Raw genomic sequence first — 12,528 nt, forward strand, 5'->3', positions numbered from 1 at the left:
CACTTGATTCACTGAATATTGATAATCAATGCAAGTAGAACTATTGTGCATACTTTTACGAAATAGAACTCTTTGCTGCTACACACTGGCTGAACCACAAGGTGTATGACAGCAGGAATAAATGCTCTGTTAGCATTTCCACACAATCAGTCCTTTAGTGAAGAGAAACAGTAAAAGGTCAAACTTTCCATATGGATTTACTCAGTGGATTTTAAGGTTAACATCAAGTTGCCCTCTTGTAGATAGATAGATAGATAGATAGATAGATAGATAGATAGATAGATAGATAGATAGATAGATAGATAGATAGATAGATAGATAGATAGATAGATAGATAGATAGATAGATAGATAGATAGATAGATAGATAGATAGATAGATAGATAGATATTTCCACCACCATCTCCTTTTTTAAGGTCTTGCACACACACAAAAATGCCTGTGAGTCCTGATCTCCTAACTACAGATTACAGACTTGTCCAGCAGACCACTTTGTGCGTGTTCAGTTTCTTTCAGGTTTCCTGACTCTGTCGAGATTCACCAGTAGGAAAAAGAACCATAGCTTCCTTTTCATTTTCATTTTCGTCATTTATTCCAGTTGCATCATATGTTGTTGGTGAAACAGTGTTCTTGCTGAGTTGACATGTTTGTCACTCACCAAAAGAATCACAGTGTTATCAGTGTTGCCTCACATTTTATTTACCATTAAAAGCTAGTTCAGATTAACAACACAAAGAATACTGAACCAGCACTAGTTATGAAAACTAAGTTAAAAAATAAGTCTGTGTAAATTGAATAAACATAAAATGAAGACACACTGTTTAAACATAAATGAAAGTGTCAAAAAGTGTAAATATATATATATATATATATATATATATATATATATATATATATATATATATATATAAATAAATATATATATACATATATATATATATTTATTTATATATATATATATATATATATATATATATATATATATATATATATATATATATATATATATATATATATATATATATATATATATATATATATATATATATATATATATATATATATATATATATATGTTTTTTTCTGGCATCTTTGCTGCCAGAAAAAAATATATGGAAAAATGGTAGAATATTGTGACGTTCAAAAATTGAATAAATGGTGAAAATATTACCAAATATCTGTAAAACAATGATATTACACTATTTTTATAAGCCAATAGATAGTGTAACTAGTTTTCTTCTTTTTTAAATGGCATGTAATTTGTATGCAGTCACTGATTACATTTCAAATCAATATGACGAAACCCTGCACAAGACTGAGTTGGAAATCAAGTTTTAACCTTGTTAATTTATCCATATGATGTTTTTTTATGTGCTGAAAGACAGGCTATGAGTGAAATAAACTGTCAACAGCATGGTTGAGCTGTTCAATTAGTGGAGCATCAGTTTCAAGCTCAGCAGCTAGTTTTTGCCCTCTAGTTGGTTCAACTTTCAGCACGTTTATGAAATGATTAGCTGCAGAACTTTCTCATCCAAAACATCTACAACATCACAAAGAAATCATCATGGATGAAAGAAAGAAACTTTTGACAGCTTTGACATTTTATTGTTCCTTTAATCATATCTTATAGGTTTTGTAGGCAGTACCAACTTGAAAAGCCACTGACTGTTAGTGATTATGTCTAATTCTATAATCCATATTGGATCTTTTGCTTTTTTGATTTTTACATCCAAATGTATGTATAGATATATATGAGCTGTTCAAAGCCATATCTTCATAAGGATGTAATAGGGAAGATGTGATGGAAACAGATGTGATGTAGTGCAGTGTCACAAGTTAAAAACTTGAGTGACGTGAAAAGGAGAGAAAAGTCTATAGTTGTGGCTGGCCGTGCTTGGATCGGGGTTTAAGTTTCTGCTGGTGAGGCTTCTTCTACATGAACTCACTGAGGAAACTGTTTACTGTCCCCTCTGGTGTCACCTCCACAGGCAGTCCCTGACAAAAGGAAGGTACCAGGAGGAGCTCAGGGTCCTTGATCTCGCTTTCAATGTCCACGTGGCTGTGAGGAAGTGATACAAAAATGACATGGAGATTATTTCAGAGCATTCATTACATCCTGTGTCTGTGCATTCAATATGTACTATCAAGTGTTAAAAGCAGTGAAAAATAAAAACCTGACAAAGAACGTTGTGGACCCAGTGTAATAGAGGGCGCTCAGAGGCAAACATCCCATAGTTGCACTCATTGTATATTTGCCTGAAAAAGAGAACATTCAACTTATAATAACAACCACATCACAAAAAGGTTTGTGTATCATTTTCATTGCATCTCTCCCACCTTTGGTGTCTGCCATTGACCCTGTCCACAGGTTGAGTTTTATTCCCTCTCCTTCAACGGATGGATTCCCAAAAGTCATGGTGGACATGAATGTGGCGTCATCGGGAATATCTAGAGGGTGCAGGTTGCATTGCAGCTTTTTCTTCTCACAGCTCTGGTTTTTGCTGTCAATCTCATAGAGGATCCCCTGCAAGATGAAGACACAGATCCACATGTCAAGATACGAAAATGGCTTTGAGTGACGTTTTCTTTTCAGAGAAGGAAGAAATCAGTTACCTCTTCAAAAAACACCAGCAGATCCAGATGTAGTGAAGTGTTGATGGGGGTGCTATCATTTGATCTGAACCGCAGTTTCTTTGCCGTTGAATCATATGTGAATGCACCGATTGCTCTCACTTCACCCTTTAGGTTCATCTGGTTTCACACATTCAAAGAGAAAGAGAGAGGTTTTAATGCGGTGTTTTAAAATGCTTTAAGGGGATTTCATGAAGAGTTAGTCTTGAACGACAAAAAAAAGACTCACCACAGTCATGAATCCTGTCATGTTGGGTGAATCTGAAAGAGAACAATGTCAGTTAGACAGGCCAGTACAGACATTAAATACATTTAATTGTAATATAGCCTAACCATAGATTTGTTTTCTGTACACTGACTCAACAAGCAAAGTTTTAAAAATGCAGAACACATGGAAAAAATTAAATCAGACCCCAAAAAGAATTTAAAAAATAGTGGAGCAACAAATTCTTACGACAGGGGTGATGATGATGATCTGCATGAGTAGTGGCAGTCAGGCACATGAAGACCAAAAGGATAACAGCTGCATACATTTTCCTTGTCCAAAGGGAGTCACAATGATGTTAGAGATGGCAAAAAGCAACTATAAGCGCATCTGACCGTCAGTGAAGTTGCAGCTGCTTTTATAGGACCAGAGAATGACAGGAACAACAACTCTTGCTTAACTCTTCAAGCTGTGTAAACATTTTAGCCCCTGTCTCTGCAAGTGTTGACCCCATCAAGGACATTTTCCCAACAAACCTATTTTTTGTGGTGATGCAGCTGTCTTATGATGCCTGCACCACACTGTCAAAGGCACATTTTGCAAACAAGAGGTGGAGCGAGAAGGAGGTTAATCAAGGCAGACATGGTCAGAAGGTTTGCAGGCCTGTACTTCAGTCTTGGTGAGGTAAAGTCGAGGTGAGACCAGTCAGAGGATCAGCTTGTATCTGTCAGAAACTGAAACCTATCATTGACTAAGACTCTCTGTTTAGCAATGAAAGTGGATTGACTTTTAAGGTACCGTTCCGACCTTAAAAAAACCCTTCCTCATTAGTCATAATGGCTGGGAAGCCAAAGGAGCACACATGATGCAATCCTGAAATCATTTAAATTCATGAGACTATAACTGTATAATTACAAGTAAACCAAATTTAATGCAATTTTCTCTTAGTCAGAATAAAGATTGGAATCTAATTATCTCTGTGTTTGTTTCTGAACCAAAATCAAAACTGCTTAAACTATATATATTTTTTTCAATCCATTGGACTGTGTTATTCATGACAGAACTTGGTATGTAATTTGTATTCAGTAACTTGTAATTTGACCTAAACCTGCACAAGGCTGAATTTATCTCCCTCAAGTGAAAATGTATTTTTTTTTTATGTGTTACCATGTCCCATACATTCCAACAGCATGTCTGAGCATTTCCACTTTGAAGCTGAAGTGTACCGATGATAGTCTCAAAGCATGGATCCAGGATTTCATATGAAACAAACTGAAGGAACCACTTCTGTCAACTTTCAGGCTGGGATTCTCTGTATCATTTTTCTTCTTCAGAATGAGTTCTGCATCAGCCTTACTACAATGATACAGCTTGCCTTTGTGTAGCGTAGAATACTTTTGTAACTAATATCATCGTTACCTTGATTTTTTATTAATCAGCTTTCACCAGTGTTTGAAGCTAAATTATCTAAATGACAAATGTCATAACATTTCAAGTGACTTTACAAGAATTTGATATTTTCATACATCAGTTAGTGCTGTCAAAAATTAAATGAATTAGTCACAGTAATATGCTGTGATTAATCATGATGAATCACAAGTTTAAAATACTATTATTTACTTGTATTTTGGGAAAAAATGCTTGACAAACTGCTTGGAGGGATCAGATTTTTAAATTTGTATTAAAACATTTCAGCTTCATCCCTAAATTAGCCTCTCAAATTGCAGAATAAAAAAAAGTCTGAAGGAGTGCTTAGTATTGCCCCCAACATAATGAACTTCATTACCAGAACAGTTACAAGGTAATGTCTGCTACAAAGGTAATGTTCAGGCTGTAAAATGTTTGCAAAGTATCATCTGACCCAAACGAATGCTACAGTGAATAAGCCTATGAAACTGAATGCCATAATGGCTTGGAAGAGACAAACTGAACAGTCTGTTTTTACACTCCGTGCTGAATAATATCACTCAAAACAGTGTTAACTTACGCTACATGACTTCAGTCAAACAGTTCATGAAGGTTGCTTTTCTTTTAACCAGTTGCTCAGGCACACAAGCGTGTTAACATTTTCAGATGTCAAAGCTGACCTTTTTTCTGCACAGTGTGGCCTACCAAAGGAAACAGTCTCTCGCATGGCGCTGTTGAAGCAGGTGAAGCCAGGAACCCTTGTACAATATGGGCCAGCTTAGCATGGGCACCTGTGTGAGCTGACCACCACTGTAGCTGACATGTTTCTATGCCGACGCTGTGCTCTGCCCTAGACCTGTCTAGAGTTTTGTCTGTGGATAGTGCTTCATCATCAACTACCACCTCTGACACCAACACTTTGACTCAGTGTTTGTAAATAGGCACTGCATTGGTCAAGTCCAAGTCAAAATTGAAAGTGTATACATGCTAAAATGAAGTTTAATAACCAGATCTGAGCTATGAGTAGAAAGCAAGCTGAAAGAAACTAGTGCAGATTTTGTGTAGTGAAACTGCAAATATGAATGGAGCACGTTTTTTAAGACTGTGACCACGTGGGAGTGTTTTCAGTTGGGCAGAAAAATCCCACCTTTCTTTTTCTTTAAATAATTTCTACAGAAGAAATGAGGTATTTTAGAATGCTGATATTCTGCAGAGTGAACTTTGGTTTTCGGAACACTCAGAATCGGGTTAGCATTATTAATACAGTATTTCTTTATTCTGTGCTATTTTATCTATTTTGGCATCTCAAAATACCAAAAAAAAAGAAACTTGGCTTGCCACATTTGCAGCACATCGAATGCTGCTGATGTCAGAGGCCTCAATATTTGCCTATAGATGAATACAAACATGTTTAATTCACGGATAATAAAAATCATTATGCAGAACTTTAGTTTCAGGTTTTCACAGATATAAGCCATGGCATCACTACCGTTCGACACTGATCACTTCAGTAGAAATTGTGACTAACATCCTCACTCATTCCTGTCAGCTGAATAAACCTAGCTGCTGTCTCAGCCCACGTTTCAAAGCCCTGCTGGCCAGCAGCAGCACACTTGATTCACTGATTATTGATAATCACTGCAAGTACAGCTATACTACAACATGATATACAACTGATATGTTGCTGATTATGTCCTAAAGATTTTTACCAACAATGTCAGCACCTACATATCTGAAAGGAAACTGATAATAAGAATAAACATAATAATTGGAATGATTTTTATTGGCTCTGAAAAGAGGGTGTTGTAGTTTCTCAACCACTTGAGTGCACTGAAAATGACAATTCATTGATTGTTTCTCATTATCGGCTTTATGTCGCTACATTTTGGTTGCTGAGCTCTTTGTACTGGAAGTGTTACTGTAGTATCATGGCAGCCTTGACACTGTTGTGACTGTACCTCACATTATAAACTGACCCCCAAACCAAAATACTCATATTAATGCAACTATTGGTGATGGCAATAATCTCACGGCTACCAATCAAAATGTACTGATTTTAATAATGATTACATTTTTATCAACACTAGACCAGGGTTGGGTTGTAATGTTATTGGGAATGACATTCAAAATACAAAAGGTTACCATAATCACCACAGATTAGATTTCAAAAAATGTGCAATTGCTACATGTCAAGGATTACATGTTGTTGTGTTTTGGTGCAGGTCATTTGATTTGAGCGACCGTAAATATAGAATATGCAAAATGCATTTTATTTACACTGAAGTCTTTACAGATATGTACAGAGAAAAAGGTATGATGGTGGACCTCACACTTTTGTGACTGTGTCCATCTGTTTTAGTAGACGGTGCAATTTGTCTTGTATTTGAGTTTGAACTATCCAAAACTATTAAAATTAAATGGCACTATTTTTTGTAAGCCAATAGATAATGTAGCTAGTTTTAAAAATGCCATGTAAGTTGTATACAGTAACTGACTACATTTCAAAGCAATTTGACCAAACCCTGCACAAGGCTGAGTTGGAAATCAAGTTTTAACCTTGTTAATTTGTCCATATGATGTTTTTTATGTGCTAAAAGACGCACTATGACTGAAATAAGCTATCAACACTTTTCTCGAGCTTTTCCACCTTAAAATTGCAAGTGTACTGATGACAGTCTCAAAAATGTAGATTGAGATTTCCAAGGTTTCATATGTAACAAACCTAAAGAACCGATCCTGTTATCTTGCAGGGTGGAACTTTCTATAGCATTATTCTTCTTCAGAATGGAATTATTCCAATAATATTTTTTGGACAAAGCAGCAATAGTTCGGGGTGATGTTTTAGTGGAGCATCAGTTTCAAGCTCAGCAGCTAGTTTTTGCCCTCTAGTTGGTTCAGCTTTCAGCACGTTTATGAAATGATTTGCTGCAGAACTTTCTCATCCAAAAGTTCTAAAACATCACAAAGAAATCATCATGGATGAAAGAAAGAAACTTTTGACAGCTTTGACATTTTATTGTTCCTTTAATCATATCTTACAGGTTTTGTAGGCAGTACCAACTTGAAAAGCCACTGACTGTTAGTGATTATGTCTAATTCTATAATCCATATTGGATCTTTTGCTTTTTTGATTTTTACATCCAAATGTATGTATACATATATATGAGCTGTTCAAAGCCATATCTTCATAAGGATGTAATAGGGAAGATGTGATGGAAACAGATGTGATGTAGTGCAGTGTCACAAGTTAAAAACTTGAGTGACGTGAAAAGGAGAGAAAAGTCTATAGTTGTGGCTGGCCGTGCTTGGATCGGGGTTTAAGTTTCTGCTGGTGAGGCTTCTTCTACATGAACTCACTGAGGAAACTGTTTACTGTCCCCTCTGGTGTCACCTCCACAGGCAGTCCCTGACAAAAGGAAGGTACCAGGAGGAGCTCAGGGTCCTTGATCTCGCTTTCAATGTCCACGTGGCTGTGAGGAAGTGATACAAAAATGACATGGAGATTATTTCAGAGCATTCATTACATCCTGTGTCTGTGCATTCAATATGTACTATCAAGTGTTAAAAGCAGTGAAAAATAAAAACCTGACAAAGAACGTTGTGGACCCAGTGTAATAGAGGGCGCTCAGAGGCAAACATCCCATAGTTGCACTCATTGTATATTTGCCTGAAAAAGAGAACATTCAACTTATAATAACAACCACATCACAAAAAGGTTTGTGTATCATTTTCATTGCATCTCTCCCACCTTTGGTGTCTGCCATTGACCCTGTCCACAGGTTGAGTTTTATTCCCTCTCCTTCAACGGATGGATTCCCAAAAGTCATGGTGGACATGAATGTGGCGTCATCGGGAATATCTAGAGGGTGCAGGTTGCATTGCAGCTTTTTCTTCTCACAGCTCTGGTTTTTGCTGTCAATCTCATAGAGGATCCCCTGCAAGATGCAGACACAGATCCACATGTCAAGATACGAAAATGGCTTTGAGTGACGTTTTCTTTTCAGAGAAGGAAGAAATCAGTTACCTCTTCAAAAAACACCAGCAGATCCAGATGTAGTGAAGTGTTGATGGGGGTGCTATCATTTGATCTGAACCGCAGTTTCTTTGCCGTTGAATCATATGTGAATGCACCGATTGCTCTCACTTCACCCTTTAGGTTCATCTGGTTTCACACATTCAAAGAGAAAGAGAGAGGTTTTAATGCGGCGTTTTAAAATGCTTTAAGGGGATTTCATGAAGAGTTAGTCTTGAACGACAAAAAAAAGACTCACCACAGTCATGAATCCTGTCATGTTGGGTGAATCTGAAAGAGAACAACGTCAGTTAGACAGGCCAGTACAGACATTAACATTTAGATTTAGACTGACTTTATTGATCCCTGGAGGGAAATGAAGCTATTACAGCATACAGATATTCAGTACATGAGTAAACAATAAGACAATACAGAATATCAGGGTAGGGGATAAAGTGAAAGTAAGATAAGATAAAATATGATAAAATGTAATATAGAAAAAAATCAACAGAATGTACAAGAGTGATACAAAAATGTGCAAATAACATAAGTAGATACAGATGAGTTCACAAATGTAATGAACGACGTTTAGAATGTAAAGTGTCCGGTATGCAAAGTGGTTTCATCAGCAGGCAAAGTGATGAAGTCTTTTTGTGATCTGCCAGACACAGACACATTGAAAAGTGTTATTGTTGTGGGGAGGAATGATCTCCCATACCACTCCTTGGAGCAGCAGGGTTGTATCAGTCTGTTGCTGAAGCTGCTCCTCAGTTTGTCCACAGTTTCCTGGAGGGGGTGGGAGGTGTTGTCCATGATGGCCAGCAGTTGGGTCAACATCCTCTGCTCCACCACCTCCTCCAGGGTGACCAACTGACAGCCAACAACAGATGGAGCTTTTCTGATCAGTTTATTCAGTCTGCTGACATCCTTCGCCTTGATGCCTGCACCCCAGCACATCACAGCAAAGAACATGGCGTTTGCCATCACAGACTGATAAAATTTTAAATTCAATATATTCAATATATTTAATTGTAATATAGCCTAACCATAGATTTGTTTTCTGTACACTGACTCAACAAGCAAATCTTTAAAAATGCAGAACACATGGAAAAAATTAAATCAGACCCCAAAAAGAGTAAAAAATAGTGGAGCAACAAATTCTTACGACAGGGGTGATGATGATGATCTGCATGAGTAGTGGCAGTCAGGCACATGAAGACCAAAAGGATAACAGCTGCATACATTTTCCTTGTCCAAAAGGAGTCACAATGATGTTAGAGATGGCAAAAAGCAACTATAAGCGCATCTGACCGTCAGTGAAGTTGCAGCTACTTTTATAGGACCAGAGAATGACAGGAACAACAACTCTTGCTTAACTCTTCAAGCTGTGTAAACATTTTAGCCCCTGTCTCTGCAAGTGTTGACCCCATCAAGGACATTTTCCCAACAAACCTATTTTTTGTGGTGATGCAGCTGTCTTATGATGCCTGCACCACACTGTCAAAGGCACATTTTGCAAACAAGAGGTGGAGCGAGAAGGAGGTTAATCAAGGCAGACATGGTCAGAAGGTTTGCAGGCCTGTACTTCAGTCTTGGTGAGGTAAAGTCGAGGTGAGACCAGTCAGAGGATCAGCTTGTATCTGTCAGAAACTGAAACCTATCATTGACTAAGACTCTCTGTTTAGCAATGAAAGTGGATTGACTTTTAAGGTACCGTTCCGACCTTAAAAAAACCCTTCCTCATTAGTCATAATGGCTGGGAAGCCAAAGGAGCACACATGATGCAATCCTGAAATCATTTAAATTCATGAGACTATAACTGTATAATTACAAGTAAACCAAATTTAATGCAATTTTCTCTTAGTCAGAATAAAGATTGGAATCTAATTATCTCTGTGTTTGTTTCTGAACCAAAATCAAAACTGCTTAAACTATATATTTTTTTTTCAATCCATTGGACTGTGTTATTCATTACAGAACTTGGTATGTAATTTGTATTCAGTAACTTGTAATTTGACTCAAACCTGCAGAAGACTAAGTTGATCTCCCTCAAGTGAAAATTGGCTTTTTTTAAATTTGCTAAATACACACATATAGATCCGGGGTTTCATATGTAACAAACTGAAGGAACTAATTCTGTCAACTTGTGGTTTTCTTTATCATTTTTCTTCTTCAGAATCAGTTCAGCATCAACCTTACCACAATATTACAGCTTGCCTTTGTGTAGCATAACTAATATCATAGTCACCTTGTTTTTTTTTTGTTTGTTTTTTTTAATTAATCAGCTTTCATCAGTGTTTGAAGCTTAATTATCTAAATGACAAATGTCATAACCTTTCAAGCGGCTTTACAAGAATTTGATATTTTTATCAGTACTAAATTACAGTTAACAGCATTTAAGGGTTACCTTAGCAATGTATTGGCTAGTTAGTTGATAACATCCTTTTTGCTGTGGGAAAAGGACTAAATCCCCTCGTTATGGGTCTCCCTCAACCAGCTGAGCTACCAGGACGCCCGTTATTTCTGTAAAAAAGTGAGGATTGTTTCAAAAAATTTTAACTTGTGCAGTCCTTCTAACAGGAGTCCTTGATCAGCACAGAGGTGCATGACAGACTGAAAAGTGTTGGTCAGCAGTGAAAACTGAACAAGACCGAGTGAAAAACACTCTTTGTCATTCTTTTGCACAAGGGATCCAAGCTAAATAGAAGCCTGGGGTGTTTAGACCAGATCAACTGCATAAGTCAGGCCAGAAATGTGTTATTGTTACAACTACACTTTGTGCAGCTGTCTTTTGTTGTTTTGGACGAACACACTGTTCAACAGTCGACTAATCCTATATATATGTGGTTGGGATTTGCACACACAGACACACACATTAGAAATATAGCATATATTTACATCAGAAAGCTGTTTTTACCCATAGCACTGAACTTCAAAACATTGTTAAATAATTTTAGAATGATGTTAAATCTTAAATGTTGGGGTGTTGGTTTGCCTTAACCACATGATCCTTTATGACTGTCTTTATCTTTTATATGCAAAATGAATGAATTTTTTCTTTCTTTCTTTCTTTCTTATAACATTCCCCAGTTTAGTAAATTAATTATCTTTTACTCTGAATGCAATTTGGTCAGCGTGTATTATTTTCAGATCAACTGATTTGACTGCTTCAAACAAGTGAGGACACAAAAAGTAGACAGTCAAAAAATGTTGTCTTTCTTAAATCTTTACTAAATCTATTATGCATCATTCACTGATTGCTGTTTCTACTTTAGCTGTAGCTCTATAAGTATCTGATTTGGAAAATACCTAAATGACACAGCACCATTTTAGTCAAAAACACGTGATTTAAAATGTACTTCATTTATGATAAACTGAATAAGAGAACTGAGCTACAGCGCAGTATCTGATGCTGTTTTTTGAAAAAAAGACTTAAAATTGAAAACGGAATGGAATGGAAATTTATAACGCAACACGAAGGGATCCCTAAAACCACAAACTTTCGACATTACTGTATGCAGGGAAGCCAGGGGAGGGGATAATGAGAATGAGGGAAGCCCTTCTCTGTATGTACTGCTTTCCCACAGCTGACCACATCATGACAGTTCAACCGGAGCTCAGCATTTTCTTTTTCTAGAGGAAGTCAGCTTGTTTAGGAACTTCACCCACCCACCAGTTTATTGTCTTTCAGTCTCTACAAGTGCTTATCATTTCATGTTTTCAGGTATAAGTAGCTGGCTTTAGGCCCTTTTTTTCTAGCTAGTCTCTTTATGTATATTTAATTATAGCATCATGTTATCAGTCAAAGCATAATTAGGGAGCAAGTTAAGCTTAAATCATTCAGAAAGTTTCACTGAGATCAGGATCTCTTTACAAGAGAGAACACAACAACAAGCAAGCAGACACATAAAGCAGTCATTCATAAATATCCTCAGAAACATTAGTGCAACTTTTAAATCGCTCACATCATTATTAATGTGTTGTGAGCTGGTGTCATGATTGTTCACACTGTACTCACTGAATTAAGGCAGGATGGAGGAGCTTTGTTATTAAAATTCTTTCAACTTCTTCTTGTCAGTGCTGAATTTTTGACTTTGTTTTATTTTAACTCAAAGTTTGAATGAAGGGAAATGTCTAAAGATTGTTTAAGCCAGGGATGTCAAACATACGGCCCGCGGGCCAAAACCAGCCCTCCAGAGGGTCCAATCTGGCCCACAGGATGACTTCGTAAAGTGTAAAAATTACAAAGAAGACATTAACTGCAATTTGTAAAT

At 36.8% G+C, this 12,528-nt stretch overlaps 2 protein-coding genes across 2 annotated transcripts; both read right to left on the minus strand.

Annotated features, from left to right (window-relative positions):
* Positions 1-1,592: 1,592 nt before the first annotated feature.
* On the minus strand, positions 1,593-3,235 carry LOC111579859 (ependymin-1-like). The gene is made up of 6 exons (XM_023287367.3): positions 3,085-3,235; positions 2,860-2,891; positions 2,613-2,750; positions 2,337-2,523; positions 2,174-2,255; positions 1,593-2,058 (listed from the first exon to the last, which is right to left on the minus strand). Exons 1-6 carry the CDS (start codon positions 3,161-3,163, stop codon positions 1,932-1,934), a joined length of 645 nt encoding a protein of 214 aa, XP_023143135.2. The 5' UTR covers positions 3,164-3,235; the 3' UTR covers positions 1,593-1,931.
* Positions 3,236-7,246: 4,011 nt separating this feature from the next.
* Positions 7,247-9,574, minus strand: LOC111579861 (ependymin-1-like). The gene is made up of 6 exons (XM_023287370.3): positions 9,420-9,574; positions 8,514-8,545; positions 8,267-8,404; positions 7,991-8,177; positions 7,828-7,909; positions 7,247-7,712 (listed from the first exon to the last, which is right to left on the minus strand). The coding sequence occupies exons 1-6, from the start codon at positions 9,496-9,498 to the stop codon at positions 7,586-7,588; spliced, it is 645 nt and encodes a 214-aa protein (XP_023143138.2). The 5' UTR covers positions 9,499-9,574; the 3' UTR covers positions 7,247-7,585.
* Positions 9,575-12,528: the final 2,954 nt, after the last annotated feature.

The sequence above is a fragment of the Amphiprion ocellaris genome, chromosome 14 (genome assembly GCF_022539595.1).
Source record: "Amphiprion ocellaris isolate individual 3 ecotype Okinawa chromosome 14, ASM2253959v1, whole genome shotgun sequence".
Classification (NCBI taxonomy): domain Eukaryota; kingdom Metazoa; phylum Chordata; class Actinopteri; family Pomacentridae; genus Amphiprion; species Amphiprion ocellaris.

Excerpts from the sequence above, each read along its gene's own strand:
- LOC111579861 (XM_023287370.3), bottom strand. The coding sequence starts at position 9,498 with ATGTATGCAGCTGTTATCCTTTTGGTCTTCATGTGCCTGACTGCCACT. Across the intron at positions 8,178-8,266 it reads TGCTGGTGTTTTTTGAAGAG|GGGATCCTCTATGAGATTGA; the intron begins GTAACTGATTTC and ends TGCATCTTGCAG. Across the intron at positions 7,910-7,990 it reads GTCAATGGCAGACACCAAAG|GCAAATATACAATGAGTGCA; the intron begins GTGGGAGAGATG and ends TCTCTTTTTCAG.
- LOC111579859 (XM_023287367.3), bottom strand. The coding sequence starts at position 3,163 with ATGTATGCAGCTGTTATCCTTTTGGTCTTCATGTGCCTGACTGCCACT. Across the intron at positions 2,751-2,859 it reads TGACAGGATTCATGACTGTG|ATGAACCTAAAGGGTGAAGT; the intron begins GTGAGTCTTTTT and ends GTGTGAAACCAG. Across the intron at positions 2,524-2,612 it reads TGCTGGTGTTTTTTGAAGAG|GGGATCCTCTATGAGATTGA; the intron begins GTAACTGATTTC and ends TTCATCTTGCAG.